At 47.7% G+C, this 25,850-nt stretch overlaps 1 protein-coding gene across 2 annotated transcripts in view; it reads left to right on the plus strand.

Moving 5' to 3' along the window:
- Nucleotides 1-25,850, plus strand: part of ASTN2 (astrotactin 2) — a 358,900-nt gene that overhangs the window by 302,719 nt on the left and 30,331 nt on the right. For both annotated transcript variants that reach the window (XM_064469222.1, XM_064469223.1), the window contains one exon: nucleotides 22,368-22,509. In XM_064469222.1, the coding sequence (XP_064325292.1) occupies nucleotides 22,368-22,509 (142 nt within the window). The remainder of the gene's footprint in view (nucleotides 1-22,367; nucleotides 22,510-25,850) is intronic.

Consider the following 25,850-nt stretch of genomic DNA (forward strand, 5'->3'; position numbering starts at 1 on the left):
CCTCTTGAGGACTTGCCTGTCCCCACTGTGGCCAAGTCTTTTCACCTCTCCATGCCTCCATTTTTTCCAGATCTGCGATGCTGTAGGCATTTCTGTGGTCACCAGAAAAACTAAATCGGTGTCACCAACTGGCAGTTAAGGATCTTGATATTATAATGCTGTTGTCCTTCTCACGAGGTTGCAAGGTAGGGAGCAGAGCTAGAGCTCTGCAGCTCCTGTCTTAGATGGAAAGAGAGATAGAGGGAGCATTTGCATGCGGTTTGCGTGAGCTAGAAGTGGTCAAATGAAGTTTGGGATTACCTAATGCATGCTTAGCCTTTTCTTATTTACACATCAGGGAAGCATTTTCCTCAGTTCAGCAAATTAATTTGTAGCCAGTGTCCAGCGTTCAAAATCACAGTGATGGTGGGAGAAGGTCACAAGCAATGGTGATCGCAATCCTGAACAGCAGTGTTTTGACTTTGATTTTGTTTGTGCGTGCTTGGGTACAATCAAAACCTTTCTGGGTTTTGTAACTGTTTTTTTGAACTTCATCTTTCCATATAAATCTTATTTTTATGTTGTTAGTGGTTCTCATATGAGATCTGACATTTGATATTTGATACTGGCAGAGGAGAATGAAACCTATTAATGAAGGCTCATGGGTTCAACAGGATCCTAGGGAATAAGAGCAGGGGTTGTGAAAAGACCTGAGGATTTAGTGTCACTGTCATCCGCTCGAGCTCTTGAATCTCTTTACTGACCTCTTTCTATCCACGGAATTGTCTGTCTTCGGTTTCCCTGGTTCCAGGTGTATATTCATTGAAGTTGATGACTTATCCACTTTGTTGTACACTAAATCACCCAAACGCTGAGTGTCCTCCAGGACCTCTTCGCAATTCCCTTATGGCTGCTTAGAAAAGATAGGCATAACCTCATGCTTATTTTTTTTTTAGTAAAGAAAGAAAAAGGAGTTTTACTTAGAGCACAAAACTGCTGTGATTTGCGTGGCCCGTCTTTGCACCGCAGTCCCTCTCACTCCTCTTCCGGAAGGACAGCTTGTAGAGGAAAGACACTGCTCAGCTGGGCTAAAATTTCTCAGGAATCCTAGGAAAGGGCTGGAAGCGATGGTCTTCCAGGCCTAGAGAGGAATAACCCTGCTTAAACCAGCTGTGAGGAGGGTCCAACCAGCAGCCTTCAACATCTGCGCTGAAATGCTCAGCCATGAAAAGCCTTAAAGATGACCCTCCAGTTTAGGCATCCCCAAATGAGTGAGGACAGTGAACGGCTGCATCTCACAGACTCTTCTTCTCGGATTGGAGTGCAAAGATCCCTGCTTGCTCCACGAATGCTGACCTAAGAAAGGGAATTTCCAGCCCGTATTCCCGACACTCTTAGCTTCTCCCTTTTGATTTCTCTTGAACGCGACGTTCATCTCCGCTTCCCGTCCAACGCTGCTGTATCATGGTTTAAACAGCTGCCACGTCCCACCCTCGAGGCAGCTGCGTCTCAGGGCTGCCTGGGGAGCACAGGGCTCCTCGCCCCAATGCTGGTCCTGCTGCCCGAGCATGATGGGGCCATGGGGTGCAGGTCTGGCTGGAGGGATGGGGCAGGACCATGCCAGGCCATCTACCGGTCTTCCTTCACACTTTGCGGTCTGGGGCAGAGATGCCTTTTCTCCTCATTTTTTTCCCTTTCCTTTTTTTTTCTTTTTTTTTCTTCTTCTTTTTTCCCCTTTTTTTTTCTTTCCATTGGTTGTTTGGATTAAGGGGCCTTAAAGGGGCCAGACATTTTTTGTGTTCTCTCATACCCTATAAATAACCGGCACCTCTCCAGTGCTCCAACTCCACCCTTCAGTTGCAGATTCCACTGTCTAGCTGCCACCACTCCGCATGGCCTTTCACACTCTTCCTTTCTAATATGGAAATATTAGTAAAAAAACTTGCTGTCACCAATACTCCAAGAGGAGGAGGGGGAAAAGGCAGAGAGAGGTGGGAGGTGGGAGGGGAGGACACAACCAGCCAAAAAAAGTATCAGAAGGAATGTTCTTCTCCCTCCCAGGTTTACAGCAATGCCTTTCCATCCAGAGTAATCTGTTTTGTTTTCCTTCTCCCTCAGCCTGAAAGTGCTGCAGCATTATCATGTAATGTTGCTTAATGTGACCAAAGGCTTCAGCGAGTTGCCTCGTGGACCGCAAGCATAGCCCAAATTCCAAGGCAGCGATGCCTGCGGCATCTCATTAAAGCAGAGGACTTGCAGTCCTCTCTGTGTCCCATGAATGGTTGTTTGGGGTTTTGTTTTTTCCTTTTCTTTTCTTACCCCCCCCCCCTTTTTTTTTTTTCAAAGTGCAAGCCGCCACCCCAAGTGCCAGGGAGGGATTTTGTAACTGAGGAGGCATATCTGGGAGGTATTCGTGGAATCTTTCAAATGCTTGGTCAGTCCTCTGTGGTTTCCTTTGAGCAACTGCCCACCCTGCCAGCTCCCACCACCCCTTCCCAAGCCCCCTGACATGCAACCGGTTGCGCCATTCACACTGCATTTTCACATGACAGTCATCTCCTCCGAATTTCTTTCTGTTCCTTCCTCCTGGCCTATTTTCTGATGCTGGTGAAGGATCAGAGGGTAGTAGTCCTGAAGGCTAGAGTCATCTGTTGAACAACAGAGCAGGGAGAGATACAGGACAAGTTCCTACCTATGAAGCATCCTGATCCAATTTAGGGAGAGAGATGTAAGCCCTACTCAGTGCTAGATGGTGCTAAGACTTTGAGTAAGGGAAGTGGGATACTCTAGCAGATAAAGGTCAGATTGCTCTACCTGAGATGTTATTCCATCAGTATGTTATAATGTCTTGTGAATTTTTTTCCCACCAGCCATCTCTGGGGCAGGCAACTCTTTTTGTTCCCAATTTGGGAAGGTAGAGTTGAAGCATGGAGCCCTGGAGATAAGGTTTGGCTTGGGCGTTGCTAGTTGCCTGGGCTTTCCAGGCCAGTTGGTTCCCACTGGCCAGGGTGATGGGCTCTTAGCCTGTGGGTACAAGCTCCCACGTACCATTGTCCACAAGCTCTGCGGGAGATGTGCTGGTGGGTTGTGCCGGCTGTGATTTTGATCAGAGTATTTGAGACTACATGGATGGAAATGTGGACTCATGGGATGGTGTCTCGCAGTCCTCCTTCCTGGAGCTCAGCCTGCGGCCACATTTCAGTTGTGCTTCCTTGATGGTGTGTATGGTAGAAAAGTCTGACTATGAGACTGGTGGTTTCCACGACAGTTTGTCTGTATCCTTAGCCCTGGACACGTGCTCATTAGCGTCATCTGCCTAGCCTGCATGGCCAGGCCCCTGCAGCGGTCAGTGGGGCTGCACAGGTTTCCTCTGTGGGAAATCCCTCTTGCATGTCTTCGTTAATGTTGCCTGGATGTGAGGAATCACTGTCAGGAGATACCTTTACTTTTCTGTTGACTAAAGGAAGAACTTAACGTGATGCCTGGTTCAGAGAGGGCTAAAGGGAGGTAAACCCCAGCCAGCGTGATTTATTTTGCAGCCTAAGAGCTGCCCTGCTTTCTGCTTGCACACCACGCCAGCAGGGTTACCTGCCGAGCAAATGGCAGCATGTCATTTTTGTTACCACTTGCAATTTAAAAAACTAATAGAAGAGAAACCCCTGTGCACTAAAACAGCAAAGCAGTGAGGCCTGTTCATGCATAATTTGCAAGACGCTTCTATATTGCCTTGTTACTGGATTTTATTACTTTCTTCTGTTTTTCCTGTATAAGGCCTGAATCCTGCCCCACAGACGTCACTGACATTCCCCAGTCTCTTTCAGCAGGAGACAGGTGAAGCCCTTTCGTTCAGGCATTTCTCTGTGCCGTGAGATCTCCGTGCATTCACCAGTGGTGGTCTCGCAACAACCAGCACAGCACCATCCGCAGTCCCTGCACAGCCCTCTGCCCTTTCTGCATTACCATTGCATTAGTGCTTAATGCACGAGTTGCCTCTCCCCTGCAGCTGCAGCAGGCACCAGGCAGTTGGGAAACATTAAGCAATGTTTTTCAGCCCCTGAATAAGGAGTGACGGAGCTATGCGCTGCCTTTTGGCTGGGGCACGCTCACCCACCCTTTGGGAGGGATGTGTACGTGGTGTGGGCCAGTGCAGGAGCTGTGAGGGGCTGGAGCATCTCGGGGAACTCGGGAGAAGCCAAAGAACCTCTCTGTGGAGTGTGTGCAAACTGAGTACTGATGGCCTCGCAGTGCTGCCAACTTGAATGAAATTTCTGAAGACAAAGCCGAGTCGTTAACTCAGTGACCACCCTGTCTGCCAAATGCCAAGCCCCTGCTCTGAACACTGGGCCTTCACAACAAAAGTTGTAAGTTGGTTTTGGTTTTTTGACCTTTTTTTTTTTTGTTTTTACACATGAGGAAAACTATATTTTTTTCCCAAGCTGCCTTGTTGGAATTGGCCGGGCTTGTTTTATCTGAGACTTTCCAAAGAAAATTCAGCCTGAGGCAGATACCCAGTGTGGAAAATTTCAACCCAAACAGTTGAAGTTTGGCAGCGGTGTAGGAGCTGAACATACGGAAAGTGCTGGGCCAGTGTACTGAAGCCATGCTACCTGCTCTGCTTGGGGGGTGTTTGCATGGGCGTCCCCTTCTCAGGTAGCTGAGCGTGGATCTGGCCTCATGCAGAGATGCAGTAAGGGACAGAAACATCTGTGCTGGGTTATGGGAGCCTGCACGCTAACCATAAAACCACTGCTGATGGTGGGACCCTGCCCGGTCACCTTCTTAGAGATGCTGCGGTGAGAAGGGCCAGGGGAGCTGGATCACACCTCGCTGCCATCGGGGCAGGGCTCATGCGTTTGGGATGTTCTGCGTGAAGGATGGGTAACTTGAATGAGGAGAGGATCCTTTCCTGCCTCTGGTCCCTCTTATCAAACTGAGGGTGACACCAGCTGCTAGCTGGTGGTCTTAACCCTTCAGAGTTCACATCTGAGATATGTGCTCATACCCACGTTGTACCCATACGTATCTTCTGTGCTGACAAGAGGCTTCCAGCATGGGCACCGCTCCACCCAAAAGGTGAGCAGTTGCTTTGTGTTCCCTCCATGGCATCAGTATCAAACAGATCTGTGGTTTTGGACCGGTCCCCGAGCGGGGCAGGTGCTGGGGGGCAAGTGCCAGGGAGCCTTGCTTCTGTGCGAGCTGCTTCCCGAAACCCTGCGGCCTTCCGCCTCTGCCAGCCCCAGGACTCTTCTTACTGCACTCTTCCTGTTGGGTTCAGAAAGAGGTTTGTGAGCCTAGGGTTGTTGTTCTTTTTGTTCTTCTTGTTGTGATTTTAATGAAGCCTGCAGCCTTTTTGAGGAAGTGTTTAATCATGTAAGAGCCTGTTTGGATTTCTCAGTGGGGCCACATGTGTTGGGCATTTATTTCCCCCAGGTCGCCTGTGGCGGGGCAAGGCGAGGGGCTCTGCTCTCACCTCTGCCTCCCCTCTCAACGCCCCTTTCTGAACAAAACCCAGACACAACCTGGAACCAAGTGCCAAGCCAAGTCTTCAGCTTTTCTTTTCCCTGCCCACCACGTGCTCATGCAGATGCACACTGTCCCCATCACCTCCCTGGTGGCCACGAGGCATCCTGTCACCCGCCCCTGCCAGCCGCGTGGGGACGGCCACAGCACGGGATAATGTGTTACCGCCAGACAACCTGGGTGATGACTTTTCTTAATTAATCTGGCTTTCCTTCCCCCTCATTCTTTTTTATTTCTGTCCCCAAAGTGTGGCAGAAAACACCAGATGCTGTCAGATGTGTTGCACAGGCAGGGTGACATCAGTCGTTTCCTTTGGGATGGTGCTTTACGGTCCGGCTAAACTTTTTAGGGCCGGTTTTCATTAAAAATGGCTTTTGAAAATGGGTAAGTAATAATTTGCTAAATCAGGCCCTGAACTGCTCAGTTTAACAAATTATTGCTTTTTTAAAAAAAAAATAATATGTGAAAAGAGAAGCCCAGTTTAATGAAAACTGGCCAGGTTGGATCAGGCTGCATGTTAATTCCCATTCGGTGTCACCACCATCTTCATCGTCATGGTTTAGTCATGCCCTTCTTTACATGTTAATTAAACTGATGTGTCAGTAAGTGTTATAAGTACAAACTTGGTTTTTTTTGCTTTTGCACTGTTGCTTTTGCAACATTTGTTTAGTTTTCATTCAATGCATAAAATATGAAGAGAACAAAAAACTTGTGCACATTGTATCATGTAATTAGATGAGTAACCAGATGTTAATTAATATATGAATATCGTTTTTATTTCCAATTGTCTGGCTGTGGTTTGAGCAAACCTATGTCTCCCAGCTGTTGCTACACGAAACGGAGTCAGAGCAAAAACAGAGCTAGAGTTCAGCTGCTCTGTTCCCAGAGCACAGACTATTACCCCAGCTGAAAGAGGAGATGCTTTTAGGATGTGCTGTCCCCAGACGTGACACAGTGGTGTGACATTCTCCCTCTATCCAGCGGAGGGCAACAGGGGACACGCTCACAGCCACGTACCTCCTGACCAGTTTGGGGAGCCGGTATACTGGGGCTTTGAAGCCCTGCAGAAATGCCTCCAGGTCTTTCCTCCTGGACACCACAGGCCGGTGGGATTTCTGCTACCAAGCCGTGATTATTTATACACCAGCTCTGTGGCTCTTGGAGGAGTCCATGGAGATTTTCAAAATTCAACTGGATAAAGCCCTGAGCAACCATGCCCTGGCTTTGCAGTTGGCCCCACTTTGAAGAGGCGGGACTGGAGACTTTCCGTGATTCTCTGATGGCAAGGCAGGCAGTGGGCCACCACACTCAGCCTTTTGACATCAAAGGATTTGATTCTTCCCTGTTTCAGCTGGAAGACCCTTTCTAAGCTGATCCAAAAATTTCCTTTCCTTTTCTCCAGTCTCATCCAGTGGCAACCTGTGGTTGTGCTGTGACCAGCCACTGCATCCAGGTGTTCCTCCTCCTCCTTTGTTTCTGTTCACAGAGGTTCCTGCTAACAAACAATTTTAATGTTCATCTTTAAGTTAATTTGCATTTTTAAATATTAGAATTCATTCCACTTGTATTACTATAGCCCTCAAGATCAATTTCTTTTGACTCATCCTCTGATCTCCTGTGCACTAATAATGCATTCCACTTCATTGCTGCTAAAATCATTGCTGCATTTCCAGTGAGATATAACACTGATTACAAGACTCATCATTGAGGAACTCTGCTAGTTATAACTCTGTTCCCATCACTCTCTGCTCAGCATAGCCTGTTTTAATTTGTCCATTACTCAGTTCCTACCTGCTGTATAATTCTTCTGCTAATTCCCATTTTTCCAAGCTTACCTAATAATTACCCATGTCATGTCATGGCTAGTGCCTCTTGATACCCAGATAAATCCAATTGTACCATGCTTCTCATGTGTAGGGAATTAACTGTCTCATTGAAGAAATACATCAGGTTTGTCTCACACAATTTACTAAAGCTGCCCTTGCAGTTTATTCTCCTTGTCTTCATGTCATTAACGAGTCCTTTCTTTAAAAGAGGAAAAAAAAAAAAAAGAGGGCTCTATAATGAGATAATTTTCTCTCTCAAAGCTACACATGTGCCTTGAATATCAGCAAGGAAGGCCGAGCCATTCCACCTCTTTGACCCATCACATGGTCCATAGATGCATTGACTTTCTCGAGGCATCCCATCTTCTGCTAAGTCAAAACGAAAGCCCGTGACTTTCTCTAAATTGCTTGTGAACTCCCTGACACTCTCTCTTTGTCTCTGTTTTTCCTTCTCTCCTCCAGTAGCTGGCATGAGGAGAATAACAGTGGAATCTCCCACATTGCTGTGGTCTGAGCAGGTTTCCCTCACATTATGTCTAAATAAATATTAATAAGAAAAATGGAATAAGAGCTCATTGACAAATTCGGCAAATATTTGCCTCTGCCTTCTCTTTCCAGCCACCTGGCTCCTGGAGGAAAGTTTTGCCCTTTCTCAGACCAGAGCATTCAGGAAATAAACACTCGGTTTATTTTCTTGGAGGAGGAGGAAAATGAAAATAGCATTATGGGGCCTGAAGCCCGCATCTCACATTTTGTGTGGCTGGAAGGAACTTCAAACCGCTAGCTTGAGCAATGACTTCTGTCTGTGCCTTCAAGTGGCAAGTTATCACAGAACTGGCCAGGATGGGCTTGAATGATGTCCGTGATTTCACCTTGATGACCCGGAGTGCTTTTCAGCACCCTTGGAGGGACTTGGTATCAAAAAAGCTCCCGGAAAAAAGAGACTGATTCTTCAAGCCAATCTTTGCACTTGAGAAATTGAAACCTTGGTTTTAACGGCAGCAATGGGCAGAAGGAATGAAGAGAGAAAAGCAGGGATGGTAACAGCGCTAGCTCCCGGGGGACGTGGTTCAGGCAGCCGTAGCCGTGGTTGCTAGCCGAGACCTGGAGCGTGGTCTTGGGAGACAAGCACCCGCCTGGGAGGTGGCTTTTGTGCAAGGCTGCCCGAGGGCTTGAAGGGTGCAGGGGCACCCTGACTTTAAAAAAAATTACTGAAACGGTCAACGCATTTTTGCTTGCTGGGATTTGGCTTACTGGCGGCTTGAGCGGAGGCTGTGTTGGAGGGCAAGAAGACAAAGTTGAGATCAAGACCAGGCAGTTGTGTTGTTGCAGTGCGGGTTTCCAGCTGACCCTGGCCTTCTGGTGGAGGTTATATTTGTTCCTGCTTTTTCTTTGGTTTCTGAATAGAAGAGGGATTGGGGCTGGGGTAAACAAGGAGGGATGAGGGAAAACAAGATGATGGGAGGTATGACAGTGAGTCACAAAATGAAAATACGGTAATTGTCACTCTGATTGCTGGTTAATTGGATGCCTTCTGGGAGAGGAAAGCCCATCAGGGGAATACATGGGGTTCAGGGCAGCAGATCCCATAAAGCAAACAAATGCTGTGAAAAGGCTTTTCTGGAGAACCACAAAATCCAGTGTCTGGGACATTTTCTGGGTGTTTCTGTTGTCTTCTTGCCTTCCTGCTCAGAGGAGCTGTACCGCACCAAGCACAGTTTGGAGCCAGGCTCTCGTCTGGCACAAATTGCTCCGTTCCCACTCATGCCAGCGGAGCTGCTGCGGCTTGTAACGGCAGAGGCTTCGGCTCTGTCGCTGACGCAGTTCTCTCTGTGTCCTGTTTCTCTTTCCTCTGAGGAAACAATCTCGGTGTGGTCTTGCAGAGGTATAGCAGAAAGGGTACTTTAATGATTTACAGTTATTCTCTGCGACAGAAGTATGCGACTGTATAAGACGCTTGCTTTAATTTAATAGCAAGCTGCTGGGGAAAACAAGCAGGAAAACCCAAAACACAGAAGCTCAAGAGAAGCCACTTTCTGCGGAGCAATGGTAGAGGCAATTCCTTAGCCAATAGTTGTGAAGATCTCCTACCTTCCATTTACAACCAAGTTCAGAGCCACTGGCAGGCTGCTCAAAATGTTTGTAAGGTTCCCCCTGTGCAGAGTTTGTGAGTGTTGTTGCTGAGTTTTTGGGCTGATGTGCACAGCTACTGGGGAGTGCCAGAGCTGCACAGACACCCGTCACGAGTGGTAAGGTAGACCTCCTTGTGGACTGTTGGGGTTTGCTGTTGTTCACAAGCTCTCTCTGTCAGACGGTGTATTTTCCCATAGCTAATTGTTAACTACCAGTCAAGAGGACTAACCCTGCCCACGCTGGGTTAGAAGGCTAAAGAAGCAGAGGGACCTGAAGCAGATCCCTCTGGGCAAATCGGTTAGCTCTGCCTCTGGGGAGGTAAAGGCAGTAGATGGTGGCTGGTTCTCGAACAGCTGGAGTGGGAGGTTGAGGTTCAGGTAGCTCTTTGGCCTTAATGCCATCCATGGTCCCAGGCAAACGTGAAGGACACCGTTACGCTGCAGAGCGGGAACTACCCCTCCAGCAGCTCTGTGCAGAGGCTGGCACAGGGCAAGACATTTGCAACCCTCACTGGTGCTGACCCTGACCCACAGCTACATGGAGGAGTTTGGTGTGAGGGCTGCCTACCTTCCTCCAGAGCAACAGCTGGTGGTGTTCACACCACAGGCCATCTTCTGACTGAGTGCCCACCTTCAGGTCTCCTTAATCACTGCCAGCAGAGAGCTGCCTTTCAGACAGATGCATCCCTGCCTGGCTCCTGGCCATGACCAAATGGTAGCCAAGCTCCCCGCAGCTCCTCCAGCCCAGCCTCGGCTGCCTCCCTGCCATGGAGCTTTGCTCCAGGTGCTCGCTGGGCAGAAAGCAGACAAAAATTGTTCTCGGGATACCACGTGGTGGCGTTCCTTAGTCCTCCAAGGATGGAGCAGTGGATCCCGCCGTTCCCTTAACGAGACTGACTAATTATTTATTACAAAGGAGGTTGCAGGAATCTGGAGCGGAAACTGCTCCCCAGGCCAGCTAGCTCACACCTAAGCACGCCAGGCTGCTTTCAGAGCAGAGCCCATGCCGGAGCAATCAGACCTGCTGCTGGGAGGCTCGCAAGAGAGGGACCAAGGCTGTTTTATGCATATATGTGTGTGTGTATGTATATATATCTATGTATAGAAAGTGTGCATGCGTGTGTGTGTGTGTATATTTTACAATGTTAAGCTATAAACTGTGGGGGTTAGGTATGAATTAGAACCTTATAAAATGTGTTTACTCATTCTGTGTAACTCAAAGCAGGGATTAAACGGTAGGAAAAACTGACCAGGAGAATTTTCCAAGCAGAAAAGGTTTTACAGCTCTCATTGTGAACTTGAGAGGGAGGGCTTTTTTTTATTTATGGTTTTTTTCAGCACAAATTTTTTGTGTTTGAATTTTTATGGTTATTAAATAAAAGGGGGGTGGCAGCTGAGGAGGAAGGATGACTGGGGGAATAGCAGGAGAGCATTCTGGCAGGGAGTTTTCCCCAGGCACCTGAGCCCCGTGCTCCTCTCCATATCTTGTGACAATGTGCTTTCTGTGCCAGTGACATCCAGAAGGGCCTCCCCATGGCATGCCGTGCTCCTAAGCAGGCCCTGCTTTTCTCATCTCCTTGAAGGCATCTTTTATGGGGAAAACAGAGTCCCATAATGCTGCCGCAGTTAAAGGGAATAGGTGTGGGAATGGAGCGGTGGAGGGAGAGGCAGCAGGGAGGTGAAGCTCTGCTGAGCATCTCAGGCAGGGAAAAAAGACAGGTAAGAGCAGGGGATGGGGAAGGATTGAGGTCTTACAGCCTGTTTGCCCTCTTTCTCATAAAGGAAGGCTAGACAAAGCACCACAGAAATAATCTCACTGCTATCAAGTGAGGGTCAGTTCCAGCTGAGTGGTGTTCGATAAAGAGCAAGGTGCATGCTACCCGGAACCATTTCATTTCTTATTTCCTTCTCTTCTTGGGTACAGCTTTCTTTCTGCACCATCTTTTTGGTCTGTTCTACGTTCTAGTTCTTGCTGCTTTGGTGAATCATCTCTGCCTTCTGGACTGGTGACCCATGTGCAGTTAGCAGAACCTGACTCACTCTTCTCTACATGTTATTTCCACAGGCTTAGGAAGGTTGGGGTTTGGTTGTTGGGGTTTGGGTTGGTTTTTTGGTTTGTTGTTTTTTTTTTTTTTCCACTTCACTTTATGAACATTTTCCAGGGACCAGGGGAAGGGAGAGGAGAAGAGAGACCTGAGAGGGTTCATTGTTTGGGTAATTTTCCCTACTGCTAAATGTCAACATCCTACGCTTGATGCTTAGGACAGGGAGTAGAGGGGCTTCTATTTCAGGCTTTGCAAAGGTTGGGAGAGACTCACCTTATCTCTCTAACATGGTCCAAGCAATGTTTGGGTTCTATTTACGGATTTGAAGAAAAGAGGGCAGTGATAACCTCACTGTGTGAGCTCCCGGTTGGCTACCTGGTGCTGGCTTCCCTCGTCAGCACAGATCCTGGAACAGCCCTGGAATCCGTTTACCACTTGGCTTAATCCTGCTCTGCTCGTTCGGGAATCTGTCTTTTGTCGTCTGAGCGGTAAGATGTTGCACAGTTGCTGGCGATGACGTGTCTCCGACTAACCATCCTAGAGCGATCAGTGATCCTGGGGATGGGAAGCATGCCCAGATACCTTGCTTTGCCAAGGACATCTAGGAGTCAAACAACTGTTCCCGCCATAGAAGGCCTTTGGTGAGATGGGTTCCCAGGGGACATCGTCCATCAGAGCTCTCCTGGCTAACAACTCCCCTTGCCTGTGGATGCCAGGATTGATTTGTCTTGATTTCTGGGAAATGTGACTTAAAATTCAGAGCAGAAGGCATTCCTTCTGTGCCAGCATCCTGCTGTGCGCTTATGGCAGGTATCCTCAGTGCCTGGAGTTTGCTGACTTGTAAAAAAGGGTTAATAGTCTTTCAGAGATGAAAGCCAGCTATTAGCGGCTAGAGATGTGGAGTGGGGCTCTGGGTTATAGCCTCAAATTTGCCTTTTGCCTCCTATCTTGAAAAAGTAATTTCCTTTCTTTGCATCCCTGCTACTTTGCCTGCCGCCTCTCCTGATGCTGCAGCCTCCTGCGACACAGGTGTGTATTGTAATGGAGCTCACGTCTTGGCTGAGGGATGTAAATGCTGCCACATTGTCAGAGGTATTAATGGTCTTTGTGAAGTGCATTGAAGTCTCTAGGTGTCAGGCACCTTGTTGACACATGTTTTGTCCTCAAGGAAACAAAATCAGCTCAGTTTAGGGAATTGGAGATTGTATTGTATCCTTGTGAGCAGCAGGACTGTGCAGTGGTGTGGGAGATCCTGTCTCACCTTGTAGTCTTAGTGGAAAAGATGGAGTGACTGCTGATATGATGATGGATGCTGAAGTAGACTCCTTATGGCCAAGAGGTTCCCAGATCTTTCTCCTCTTCTCTGACTTGTGTCTTCTAATGAATCAAAAAATGTGATGAAAAATGTTAACTTCGTTATGGAGAAATCAGTAAGTGAATGATTCATAAGCTGTGTTAAGAAAGCTGTTGTGAATATACTGTCGTAACTCAGGTAGTTCCTTGTTCAAGAACTGAGAACTGATGTCAACTCTTGCATATGTTAGTCCTGACCGAGTGGGTGTTTTCTAGCTTCTGAGTTTGGTCAGATAATTCCTTCTTTTCTCAGTTTTATCCTGATACTGCATTTGTCTTCTCTTGTGATACCTGCTAGGATAAATGGAGAGTTACGAAAAGAGGCACAGTCAAATGACATGCTTTCTAGTCTGAATCTGAGGTAACTGAACATATACATAACTGAACATATACAAAAATATTTAGAACTCGCTGTGTGTTTGCACAAGTTTTAACCTTGGTCCTGGAAGTATGTTCATTAGTTTATCTGGCACACAAGTGTAATGGAACAACTCACATGTATAAAGCTAAACATGTGTAAATGTTTGCAAGATATGGGTCAATAATTCTTCGGAAATCATAGCAAACCAACTCTCTATTTTCTTATGCAGTGGTATTCTCCTATCCGTCTCAGACAAGTGATCTGAAATATCTGTAATAATCATTATGGTGTAGTTGTTCCAAATAGCTCACAGCCAGGATGCAGAAACTCAGCTAGTGTAAATTGTTATTGTTCCATTGACTTCAAGGGAACTACAGGAGATTTTATGAACTGAGGATCTGCCCCCACATTCTCAAATGTCTAAAACTGCATATTAGGGCCAAATACAAGGTCTGCTTCCATGTGGGTCCCTCCATCAGGACCAATTTTTGTAAGTGTTCGTTGGCTAACAGGATGCAGATCTGGCTGAAGCTGTGTGTGCTGAGCTCTTCAGAATACAGTGGTCCAAAGATTTATCGCTAATTCATCAGCATTTATGTATATTACCTCTATTTAGAATAAATGGGACCAAACAGAGTATATTTTCTTTAAATTGGTTGCTGCTACAGGTAGTGGTTTGGTCCACTTCCCAGCACTGAGCCATGAAGTGTAAGAAGGGACCGGGAGCAGGGTCAAGGCAACAGTGGCAATACAGAAGAAACTGGCTGACCTAAGAAGTCCGAAGGTTCCACTTTCCCAAGAAGTGCAAGGAGAAGCGCAGCGCAGACCAGCTGATGGCTTTTCAGCACAGGTTTTATTAATTTGATTTGACAATTCACCCGAGATAATTATGTTTTTAGAAATTAACTGCACACTGAGTTTCTTTCTAGGAAATGTTTTTTCCCTGTCCTGCTAGTCTGGTATTTGCATATGTGTGTAAGGCTTGATCTCCAGTGCGTGCAAATCAGCCAGCGGGGTTCTGTGGGGCATTAAACTACTGGAGTATTTGCTCATAAAGAGCTGAAAATAAAGGTAAGAGACTGCTCAGTGGAGCTGCAGATGAAGGAGCTGAGCCTGCTGTTTGGCAGGTCTCCCCTGCTTTCTTCAGACCATCATGTACTGGGCAGGGGAGGAAGTTTGTGTACCATGCAAGTGTGTATGTCAGACACATTGTAGGTGTATCACCAGGGCCTGCTTGGCCTGGCCAGAATCACCTCATCATTGACCTTTCTTTAGGAAGGATCCCAGGATTTGTTCTCTGACACGTCTCATGGTGAAAGCTGCTCCCTTTCAAGTTTAGTCATCTTAATCCCAGCAGAAGGTGGAACCTCCCAGTGCTCTGGACTGGTGGAGCCCAGGTCTTTGGTGCCATCTTTGCATCAAAAATCTGGGGTCATTCTCAGACTGTAACTCATTCCCCTAGGAACCGCAAGAGTGCAGTAGCTTTGTGCGTTTCAGAAGAAAGAGGTTATGATACAGGTTTTGTTGCCATGTCCGAAGAAGTATGTGACACATCACTTTATGCTGTAGAAGAATGGCTCTGGGGCTGTGGAAGGGCTGGTGGGATTCCTGGTGAACATCAGGCTCCGTGCAGTCTTGGATCTGCTACAGACTGCTGACTATGGGCCTTGGGGACCACCAAGTGTTGTGAACCACTGGTCCATTGTTTAGAAATCTCTAATTTAAAAGAAGCTAAAAATGAAAGGAAAGCAAGAATGAGGGTGGGAACTAGATCTGTGGTGATAGACAGAATCTTCTGCCAGACAAGAAGTATCTGAGGACAAAGCTCATGTCTTTGCTTTGTGTCTGCACAACTCCCAGCACAAATGGGTTCCCACTTTGCCTTGAAATCAACTATTTTAACACGCTGCAGAGCCCAAAACAAACTCCAAGGGAATAGATAAATTCATTTGGATTCTCCACCATGCTAATGTGAATACGTGGCTTTGAGATTGGAACTGGTTCATGCCTGGATGGCTCCAAGCATAGCAGAGTCAGCTTGTGTCTGGCTGTGGTTGACCCTTAGCAACCCAGTGAACCTTGAGAAATACTGGAGAGCTCACAGTGCAGAATGAAACGCATTAATTCACACTCTCCTCCAGCAGCATACTGCCTTGGGGGAGATGGAGGAGGTGATGCGTTTTTACATGAGTCAAAGCAGTTTTTCTGAGGTCTTAGATACTGACTGTGAAAGAACTGTGATAAGCAGTCTGTGGAGAGCTCAGGTGAGGGAGCAGTGAGTTCTACTGATGACCCTAAAAGCAGAATACACTCATGATTAGCCTTGTGCATCCTGTTTTTAGGACATTGCAGCTCATCCAAATTAAGACCATTTCCTTCTGTTCAACTGGCTGCTCTTGATAAGAACAGTGCAAGACAGCCCATCCTTCAGTTCCGCGTGGTCACCCTGTATGCAGCAAGTTCTAGCCCTGGAGAGCATCAGCGAAGCCTTTCGAGGGACTTTTGTGGCACTGGACTGCAACTTTTGCTCTTAGCTCAGCTAAAGCATTGGTCCTTAAATTTAGCCATCTACAAATGCAGCCTTCCATCAGCAGAGGAACTGGGAAGCCCAGAGGAGAGCTCTCCGTCATTATTAATGTGTCTGGTAGCATATAGACATAGGAAGCAAATTCCCTCCAAATTCACAGCTCAGGCAAGGTGAAGTCAGAGAAGTGCTGCAATTTGCACCTTTGTACAAGTTGGCAAGCGAGGCACAAACTGAGGCATAACCACTGGCTTTTCTGTTTCAGCCTAGACAACCTGTGCCCATAGAGGGATTCCCAATGGATGCATCTTTGAGAAAAGTCACAACAAAGAAATTATTTCAGCGGCTGCAGGCTTTTTGGGCATGGGGCTTAGGCTGCCATCTAACACGAGAGGCTGGCATGCATGGATGCTCCCAGAATGTGGGCAGAATATTTTTCAGTAATAACTAGGCCTTTTTATTTCTTTTATAATCTGGCAAGCCATGTAGGGAAGAAGGTTTTGACTTCCTTCCACCAGGATCAGTAGGGACGGTTTGGTTTTAATGATCTAGGCAGCGAGACAGACCATCTGCTGATGTAAATCGGAACAGCTCCATCGCCTAAAGTTATGTTACACTAATTTAAATCAGCCCAGCATCTCCAAGAGAAACCACCTTTCACTGCCTTCCCCCACCAAGCACCAGCTCCGAAGCACATTAAACTCAGGTATGACCTCGGTGTGGAGGCACCACCCTGCAAGCCTGTGCTCCCCACCTACCCATCCAAAAACCCAGTCCAAGCCTTCTGCTCACAGCCCTCCTCTGAACCTCCCTTCCTCGGAGGCAGACCCCTGGAGGAAGAGGAGGGTGGGATGAGGACCCCCAAAAGGTGACAGACTTGGAGGGCTGAGCATGCCATTTGTTTCTTCATTTCAGGAACCAAAACCTGGCAAAACCAAAGCAGATTAAGGTCTCTTTTTCCATCTGCTTCGCTGGCATTGCTCTGGAGGTCACTGCCGGGGACGGAGGGCCTCGCTGGGCCCCATCTGCCTTCCCTGGGCTCCTTCCTTTATGCCCACTTGGGCTTCTGACATTCTACTCTGTTTTTCTTTCCTTGAAAATGGATCGGGAATTGGGAGCCGCTGCGCAGGAACGCGCCTGTTCCCCATTACAGCTCCACCGGGGCTGTAACACGATCGTGCCTGCTCCATACCCACACAGATATTTATTTATCCATACAGGCTTTCTCCTTGTTTTCATTAAGTTAGGCAGAAAAGGTTAATCTTTCTTCTGCTAAAGCTTCAAAACCAACCAAGCTAAATAAAATATGATTTCTTTCATTTCTTTTTTAAAGGACACTCTCTTCCCCCCAGCCCCCCCGCCCTTAAGTACCAGAATGAGGTCACAGTCAGAGATGCCACAAGAGTAAATTGAAAACAGGTTGAAAAAAAGCAAAAGGGAGAAAGACGGAGAGAGAAAACCACAATCAGAAGAAAGTCACTGGTAACATTGCAGGGTTGGTTTCGTCCAGTCTAGTAAAGAAGCTGTCAAGACAGAGACATTGGTGCCTTCCTACTTTCCCCTTTGTGCTCTTTCTAGGAATCTCAAAGGTGGTTCTCAGCAGAGAGGTCTGCTCTCGTCTTCATTTCCACTTCGGTTTGCACAGCCTGGGTTCTGTCCACGCTGCTCTCGGCACAGGGACATGGGCTGAAGGTGTGGGAATGCTGTGAGGGTCCCGGAGCTTCCTTTTGCAACTCTAACCTCCTGGAGGCTCCTGGCCTTGCTCTTTTGTTTAGTCTGTTTGAACTCAATGCCATAACTCTTGTTGTCTTTGGTGGGATGGTTGATAGGTGATTCATCCTGCCTGCCGTCCGCAACTGCTGGGCGCTGGCACGGGTCGCAGTGGAAGGACTGAGGCAGTCTAAGACTGCTGGATGCTGTGGGTGAACAGTCTGAGCCTGGTCCCATCCATTTTCATTCCTCAGTCTCCATTCCTGCCCATCTGAGCCTCCTGCCACTAGAATTGTGCTCACTTGAGAGCAGATTGCCAGCTCAGTCTTGCAAAATGGCAGCTGAGTCGAGGTTGTCCCCCTCCTCCTCCAGACCAGACATCAAGTTGACTTCCCACATGGCTAGCCCAGAACCAGCGCCAGTGGGTTGACCTATATGCCTCGGTATGGCCAGGAGAAGTTTGCAAAGCTTCACAAAATGGCGCTGACCCCCCTGCAAGCTCCAAGCGTGCTGTTGTTTTCCTCTGTTTTAGGGAGAGCTCTGACTCACCACAACACCAGAACCAGTATGAGAGGCATGTTTACAAAACCAGAAAGAGGAGGTTTGCTCCACAGCTGTGTGTGCAGAGGAGGACAAGGCAGTAGCGAGGAGAGAGAAGGAAAATGCCACCAAGAGGGAGTTGCATCTTTCTGCAGTTATCAGCAGAGCAGAGACTGATTTTCAAAAGCTGCCTGGGGAATTGGATGGTTTGGGGCAGACCAGTCCTGGGAAGGCAGTGGCATGGAAATAAGGGGGAAGAGAGTCTTGCAGGGATTTGGTCTACAGTTGGGAGTATGAGCATCCCTTTGCTGAGCACAATTACTCCGTTATCTGTAATCAGTGTGCAGCACGTACCATCTTCTGCTCTGTGCACAGCATTTAGCATAGTGATGAGGAGCTCTGGTCTGGATTTTTTACTACTGAGAAGTAAACACAGGTGAGGCATCCTCACAGGAGCTGGTCATTTGTCCTTGATATCTGTAACAGCTTATTGCTTTATTTAGCATGACATCAATTATTTATTACTATTAATGAAGGACACAGATGGCTGTCTGGTCAACAAAATATCTCCTGCTCCACAGAGATGATCTACTTAGCTATCATTTACTCTGCAGAGAACCTTTGGATTCTTTCTGAAATTTAATAACAGAAGCAAAGATACTACAACAGTCTAGAAGGTTTGTGCTTCAGGACTTCTTTGGGAGGCTGAAATCTTTCTTTATATTTGCTGGCAGGGTGTGTGAAAACACAGGTCCAGACAGGAAAGAGAAGCCCCTTTGCTTTCTATCTCAAGCTACTTATCCGTATAATCCCTTTTATAAAGTGATCAAACTCCTTCTTAAAAGATATTTGCCTTTCTCAGGAGTAGACCGTTTATTCATATCCAATTTACTTTCTCTTGCCATTACTGCCCATTAGCCTAAATATTTATTTTCCATCTGAGTGCCTGCCCTGTTGATGTATTTACAGTCATGTATTTCTGCTTGGCCTTTTTATGTCTCTGCTCGTATGGTAAACTTATGCTTTTTGTTATTTCCCTGTGAAGCCTTCTCTCTTGTTTTCCCTGTGCCTTGTTCATAAGCACAGATGAGCAATGCTGTGCACTGAGCTCCCACGATGGTCTTGTGCAGTTAGGTCATCATCCTTCCATTGCTGCAACATCCTAAGACCACTTCTTGGTAGGGCAACGTTGGTGGTCCATCATCCTCTTGCAATGCCAGCAAATGCACCTGTTGCAATCCACTGACAGGGCCCCAGTCTAAATGTAGGGAATAACTTGTTTTCTGGTCCTAGGGAAGGCTTAGGAAATTTCATTTCAGCTCCTTTCAGAGCACTGTGGACTCAACAAAGAGAGACTTCTCTTGTGTGAGATGAACAAATAAAAGTTCCGCATACTCTGCTTCACCCAGGGGAGAGCATGGACAAGCAGCTCCCTGTGTTTGCGGCAGATTGACAGCTCTGGGTAGTCGGTTCGTCCCTGGGGTGTCCCTTACCCAACCCCATCTTTGCTCCACCGTCCGTGCCGTCTGGCACCGCCAGCGATCTCACTGCTGCTTGTACAGGTGCAGAAAGACTCCCAGCCTTGGGGCTGAGGTTTCAGCACCTTTGCTAGCATCTGTTTTGCTATTTCCATAACAAACTCTTTGCTTTTTTCTGATTGTAGCAGGGCCAACGGGAGAGGAAAGTTCCCCAGAGGCTCCAGCTTGAACACAAAGCACCCTCTTGCTGTAGGGATTTCACTGCAAGGGTTTTGGCTTAACCCAAGTTGACTCCGCGTTGGCAGACCCTGAGAGCTTCCTTTCCTTCCACGCAGGGGGACAGCAACACACTCCACAGCCTGCGCCTGATCCGTGGCAAACCAGACCATGGTACGATGCAGTTGCCACTGCATTTCAGTGCAGTGCTCGCTGCCAGCCTGTTCCCCTCAAAGCTACCCGGAAAGACCATGAAAGATGAGCACGCAGAAGTTAGTGGATGCCTTAAAGATAGTTAGCTGTATGATTTTAACACGTGCTTTAATTCAGTGGTTGCACGTGATGTTTTCCATCCCATTTCCAGTCTCCTGCAGGTCTGGTTCCACCCTCTGCACTCCCTGTCTCAGCCCTGTGTTTATCTCTCCTATCCCATCTCTTGTGCTCCCTGGCACAGATGTCCTGGCTCCTTGTACCTGTGGACTGCCAGTCCAAATCTCCCCTTGGTCTTGCCCAGTTGCTCATCACAGTCTCTCTGCCCAGCTATTTTCTTTTCTACTCCTCAACCCTGCTCCCTCTCAACCCTGAGTGCTCTGGAGGAAGGTATGAGATCCCACAGCAGGCACCTGTGGGATGACTGTCCCCCCGTGAAGGTTCTGTATGGTCAGAAGGGAGGTTGCTCGAGGTCTGAGGAGGCTTAAAAGCTCTTGCTGTGGTTCAGCAATACATTCAGGTCCTGTTTCTTTGTTATGTGTCTGTGATTCATCTGCTTTGTAAGGCACAGCAGTGTCTGTTCTCAATGACTTCTGGTGACAGGGAGTTCCCCAATCTGGCCCAACGTCGTACAAGAAGGGATGGAAATGAAAGTTGGAAATGAGCAATAGGGTTGTGTTTGTTTGTTTAAACCATAAACCCAGAGCTAAGGGGCTTGCTCGAAGCCGTTCAGCACTCGTGACTTCCAAGCAGTGGTTTTAGTGCTGCCAGGCCAACCTGCCCGTTGAGTTGACTTGGGGTTTGGTACGGACCTGGGGCTGGGAACTGGATTAAGCTGCGGAGACGAGTGACAGGGCTGCCTGAAAAAGTTTGGAAAGAACAAGTCGTGCTGGGAGCATTAAAATGAATAATTAAGGCTTGGATTCCTTTAGGGAGGAAAAGAATTTACTGTTGCTCTTTTCTCTGGCCAAGGGGGACATTTGTTACTGAGTTGTGTATTTTGAGACAAGACGCAAATGTGGTTTGGGGGGGCTGGGGAGGAGGGGATTTTTTTCTTCTACCTGGGTAATCCAGCCGCACAGCGAGACTTTCTGGGCTGGTTATACCACTGGGTCAATTCCGACGGTCTGCACCAAGAACCTGGACTTGTGCTTCATTTCAGTAGTCCTCAGTCACTTCCACTTTTAGAAAAAATAAAGAAAGGAAAGTGCTGAGAGGGAATTCTCCTCTTCCCTCTGCTGCGGTGTACCTGGCACAGCAATCTGGGTGCAGGTTTGCTTATACCAGCATAACTCTACCAGCTGCAGCAGCCCTTTCTCCGATTCCCATCAGTGGGAGTGGGGGCACAACGAGGGCAGCTGCTCTGGTTTTTTTACTGCTTAGTACCTTGGGCTTTCAGTACCACTGAAGCAAAATGGGACTTGAATGCAATGAGCTCTAACTGACACTGCCCACTGCAAGGAGACAGGTTGCACGACAGTGGATAACCGTGCCCAAAAAGCTTAATAAATGAAGCATTTTCAGTTTCATCAGGGTCATGTTCTAAGTGTTTAATAAGCTTTATAAACCAGAAGGCAAAAAAAAAAAAGCTTTTCAGGATTTTTAATTAGTTTTTTTTTTTCTTCAAGTGCTTGTGAAGGGGCGAGCACTCTTCAGCACAGCTGAAGCAGCTCCAGTCAGAGCTCCAGGGGCCAGCAGAGCACTCATGAAAGGGAATGCAAAGCTATGGATAATCATTGAACTTAAAAAAAACCAAAACAACAAAAAAAAAACAAACAAACAAAAAAAACCAAACCAACCAAACAAACGAACAAAAAAGCACATTGACAGCAATTCCATCAAAGCTCTAAAAACGTCTCCTTTTCCTGACAATCTAACATAGCAGAAACACATTTCACTGTGACAGGTGATTTTTGAAAATAACCATGTCCCCTTTAAGAATTGAATCTGCAGTTGGGGCAGGAAAGCCCTCTTTAGCCCGACTTCCAGCTCTTCTGGAGACCGCACGTGGTGTTTGCCCTGAGTCCACGCATTGCCCGTATGCCCTGTGAGTGCCCCCTCCCGCTGTCCAAGCAATGACTTAGCACTGGCCCTGCCTTCTGCAGTGGGACCCTGTTACAGCCGATGGCCCAGGTGTGTTTTAGAATCGTACAATCACAGAATGGTTCGGGTTGGAAGGGACCTTTAGAGGTCACCTGGTCCAACCCCCCTGCAGTGAGCAGGGACATCACTTCTAAGCATCATCATTCAAAGCAAGGCATCACTTCAAAGCAGGATTCTGCTTGCTTTGTCCACAGGAGTTATTCCCCAAATAGACTTGGGGCCATTCCTACCAGCCACAGCCAGCTGGGGTTTGCTGATTGCCTGTCCTGTGTACAGGTGTTCCTACGGTGTTTTGTTTTTTTTTAAATGGTCAGCAGTAATGTTGCACTTGCATTGATGTTTTGGTCTTGCTCATCTCTTTGCTTTCCAGGAGAATCCTTGAGCTTTGCGGATGATTTGCTTTCTGGCCTTGCAACATCCTGCGTGGCAGCGGGTAGGAGCCATGGAGACGTCCCTGAAACCAGCCTCTATTCAGTCATTTTCAAGTGCCTGGAACCAGATGGTCTGTACAAGTAAGGAGAGGCATGTGGGGAGGTGCTGGGGACGAGGCGGGATTTCCAATGCTATTGTTCAGTTGCTATTAACCTTTTTGGTTAGCACCATGTTCCATCAGACACTGGACAAATGATGAGACTCTCTTTGTTGCTTTGAGTGTTAGGCTCAGCTAGTGAAATGCAAACCAGTGTCTGCCAGTACATCACAGGAGGCACTGGGAACCTGCGGAGACTCCACTGGAATAACTTACATTTTCAGTATGCTGGGCTTCCAGGTCCATGCCTGGTGGGATAGGGCCGTCTCTCATGGATGAATTGAGCTAATGTGGTCAGATTGAAGCAAGTTGCCAAATGCCTGGTGGACCAAAATGGCCAGATGTCAAGTGAGATCGGTGTTATTTATGTAAGTTGCTGCTCATATTGGTAGGACGCGTATATCAGATCAGAGAGACACCAAATCCATCTGCCCACCGCCCAGTCACCTGCAGGGATGGCCGGCCACGCCTGCGCTGATCTTCTTGTTTCCTTACTTGACTCTTCTGAGATCTCCTTTGAGTACATGGGATTGGATTTTCTGTTTGAATTCTGTGGAGTAATTTGTGTCCAAAGCAAAGGGATAACTGCAGGATGTGAATATTAACTTCTCCTTCAGTAGCATTTGGAGATGGTCTGGGCTTTTCAACCTGGCTTGTTAGCCAGGGCATCATCTGTCTTAGTGGGGATAGCAGGAGCCAGGAGAGCGAGAGGAAAAAAAGAAAGAAAAAAGGCAAGGAGACAGAGAAGAGACAGAGGAAGCAAGAGAGAAACACCCAGGGCTTAATGTCAGAGTGACTGTAATAATTAAAACACATTTTGTAGTGTAATGAAACTTTTTATGGGACCACAAAAGCATTTAAAGCGAGAGCTGGCAAATGGTCTGTCAGCGAGAACTTTTAAAGATCTTGATTAATACTTTCCCTTTGCCTCCCCCTCCACCTCCCCCCAGTTAAGTATGTTGACGGCCTCTGAAGAAGAAGCGGCCTTTATTGCGCATCTCTCGAGCAGAGCTGTGTCCAGGAGCGGGCTCCAAGTGATACCTCTTGCCATTTAATAATTCCAAATGTTTTCCTGTTAAATATATAACACATAAATATAATTATTAATGTCTCTGGGAACTGGGCTGTTCTGACAAGGTGCCAGGGAGAGGCTGGAGCAACCGCAGAGCTTGCTAATAACCCACCACCCATAAAATCGGCTGGTTGTGAACTCTCAGCTGTTCAGCTTATGGGTGCCAGGGGCACCGGGAGAGCCACTGGGCTTGGTGGGGAGGCTGCTGCTGAGGTGAACACAGGGAGCTGGGAGCCAGAAGGTCTGACTCTTGGGCAGCCTGGGCTGCCAAATCATCTTCCCCATCTACAGGGATAATTGCACTTACCCGTCACTTTAGGGGCTTTGTGATCTAATTCCTGATGTCTGCAAAGGGCTGGGAGAGGCTTGGGTGGAAGGTGTAAGGCTTTATCTGGAGTTGTGTCATCCCTTTGGCCAAAGCCAGGCTTCTGCTTCACGGTCGTGAGGCACATTGCCATGGAGGGGGTCAATGACACCCCAGGTCCTCTATGTGGCTGTGGGCAGCTCCTGCTTTCTGTGGGTGTCCCTGAGCGAGGGACAGTAGCTTTTTGTGGGGAGCCATGGCTGCAGGCAGCCCACAGGCATCAGTCCCTTGGCATTGAGGAGCTCTGGGCCTCGTCCTTCTGTGGGGACGGGCTCTGGGGTGACGCACAACGTTTGCTCTGTCCCGCAGCTAATGCTCAGCAGGGCTTGGCGTGCCGTTCCCAGGGCTGTACACACTGAAGCATGCATGTAAGGACACGTGTTTGTGTTGGCACTTGTGGGGCAAGGACCCCTGCTCCTGGGCATCCAAAAAACGTGCGTGCACACACACACACTGCAGCACACCCTCCTTGGCACCTGCTGCCGCATGCCCCAGCACACCTGCATGGACCGATACACCTACTGCTCAGCACGTTTGCACGCACTGCCATGGACGCACATCCCGCACACAGAGACATTTGCTCCAACCTGGGGCCTGACCAGCATGTCCTCTGATCATAGACACACACACTAAACATTCCACTGTTCAGATGTCCATACAGTTGCAACACAGCATGAAAAAGGCCAGAACAGTGAAATGTGAGGCTAGCACTCTGTTCTGAGCCCGCGCAGACGTAACAACAGAAACATGGGCACAGGGTCGTTTTTTAAATTGAATTTCTTCTGCTTGTTTCATTTGTTCCTGTGGAAAAATAGCTATCTTGGAAGGCTCTGGCCTGGGTATAATCCTGGTTATAGCAACTTGGCAGGGACCTGCGCTCTTCCTGAGGCTGTTAGGTGAGCACACAGGCTTTGCAGCATCAGAGCTCTTCAAAAGCAAATGCTTATGCTTGTTGGGTAGTCTGAGGGTATCACATAAACCAAGAGGGGACTGTGAGATCGTGGAAGTCTCTTCTGCTCTGTAAATATGTTGAACATCCTGTCCCTTTTCTTCTGTAGTACCTATGGCAATTACGCTCTGATGTTGACCGTTAGTTTGGAGTATTACCAGCCTGAGATCAAAGCTGGGCTTGAGTATAAAAAACAAAACCAAAAAATGCTCTACAAGCAAACAAATATACAAAGTCTGATTGATTCCTCTGATTCTGAGACTTCTGTAATTTCAAAACATAAGCTAATGAAAGGAGAACTAATTTATTTTTCCTTTGCCATTTCAGTCTGACAAATATGTTTCCTGTCAGTCCTTTGCTTTCACCTGCCTCTGGTACCTTGGGGTTGGGATACTAGTCCCTGCACAGAAGGTTTTCAGAGGGAAAGTAGTTTGTGGCAGCAAGGATGCATGTGCTCCATAGGCTCATGTAAGTGCATAGACACTCCTGCTGGTCTGTCAGACATGGGTGCCCACGCTTGGGGATCCATGCTGCAGTCATGTGAATGCACTCTGTGTGCACACATACAGGGACACTGAGGATGGTCCTTGAAGACTGTCAAGTTTGGTTTAAGCTCTTAAAAGACAGGTCTTATTATTCTTGCATCACAGGAAAGGGGATTATTCTCCCCCGAGGTCAGCTAGACCAGAGCAGGCTGTCAAGCTTCCTTCCAAGTTCCCCAAGCTTCCCCCAGGTGGATCTGGAAGAGGATGGGGTGAGGAAGGCAGAGGGAGAGATGTCTCTGTGCCTGTTAAGTGCTCATCTTGCATGGACCGGCCAGTCCAAACAGCAGTTAACGCCAATCAGACTGATGGTTTGGGAGCTTGGGAGTACCATGCTGTGACAGGCAACTGATGATGCACCAAGCACCAAACACCAGTCAAGAGAAAGAGCTCTGGC

Source organism: Phalacrocorax carbo, chromosome 18 (genome assembly GCF_963921805.1).
Source record: "Phalacrocorax carbo chromosome 18, bPhaCar2.1, whole genome shotgun sequence".
Classification (NCBI taxonomy): Eukaryota; Metazoa; Chordata; class Aves; order Suliformes; family Phalacrocoracidae; genus Phalacrocorax; species Phalacrocorax carbo.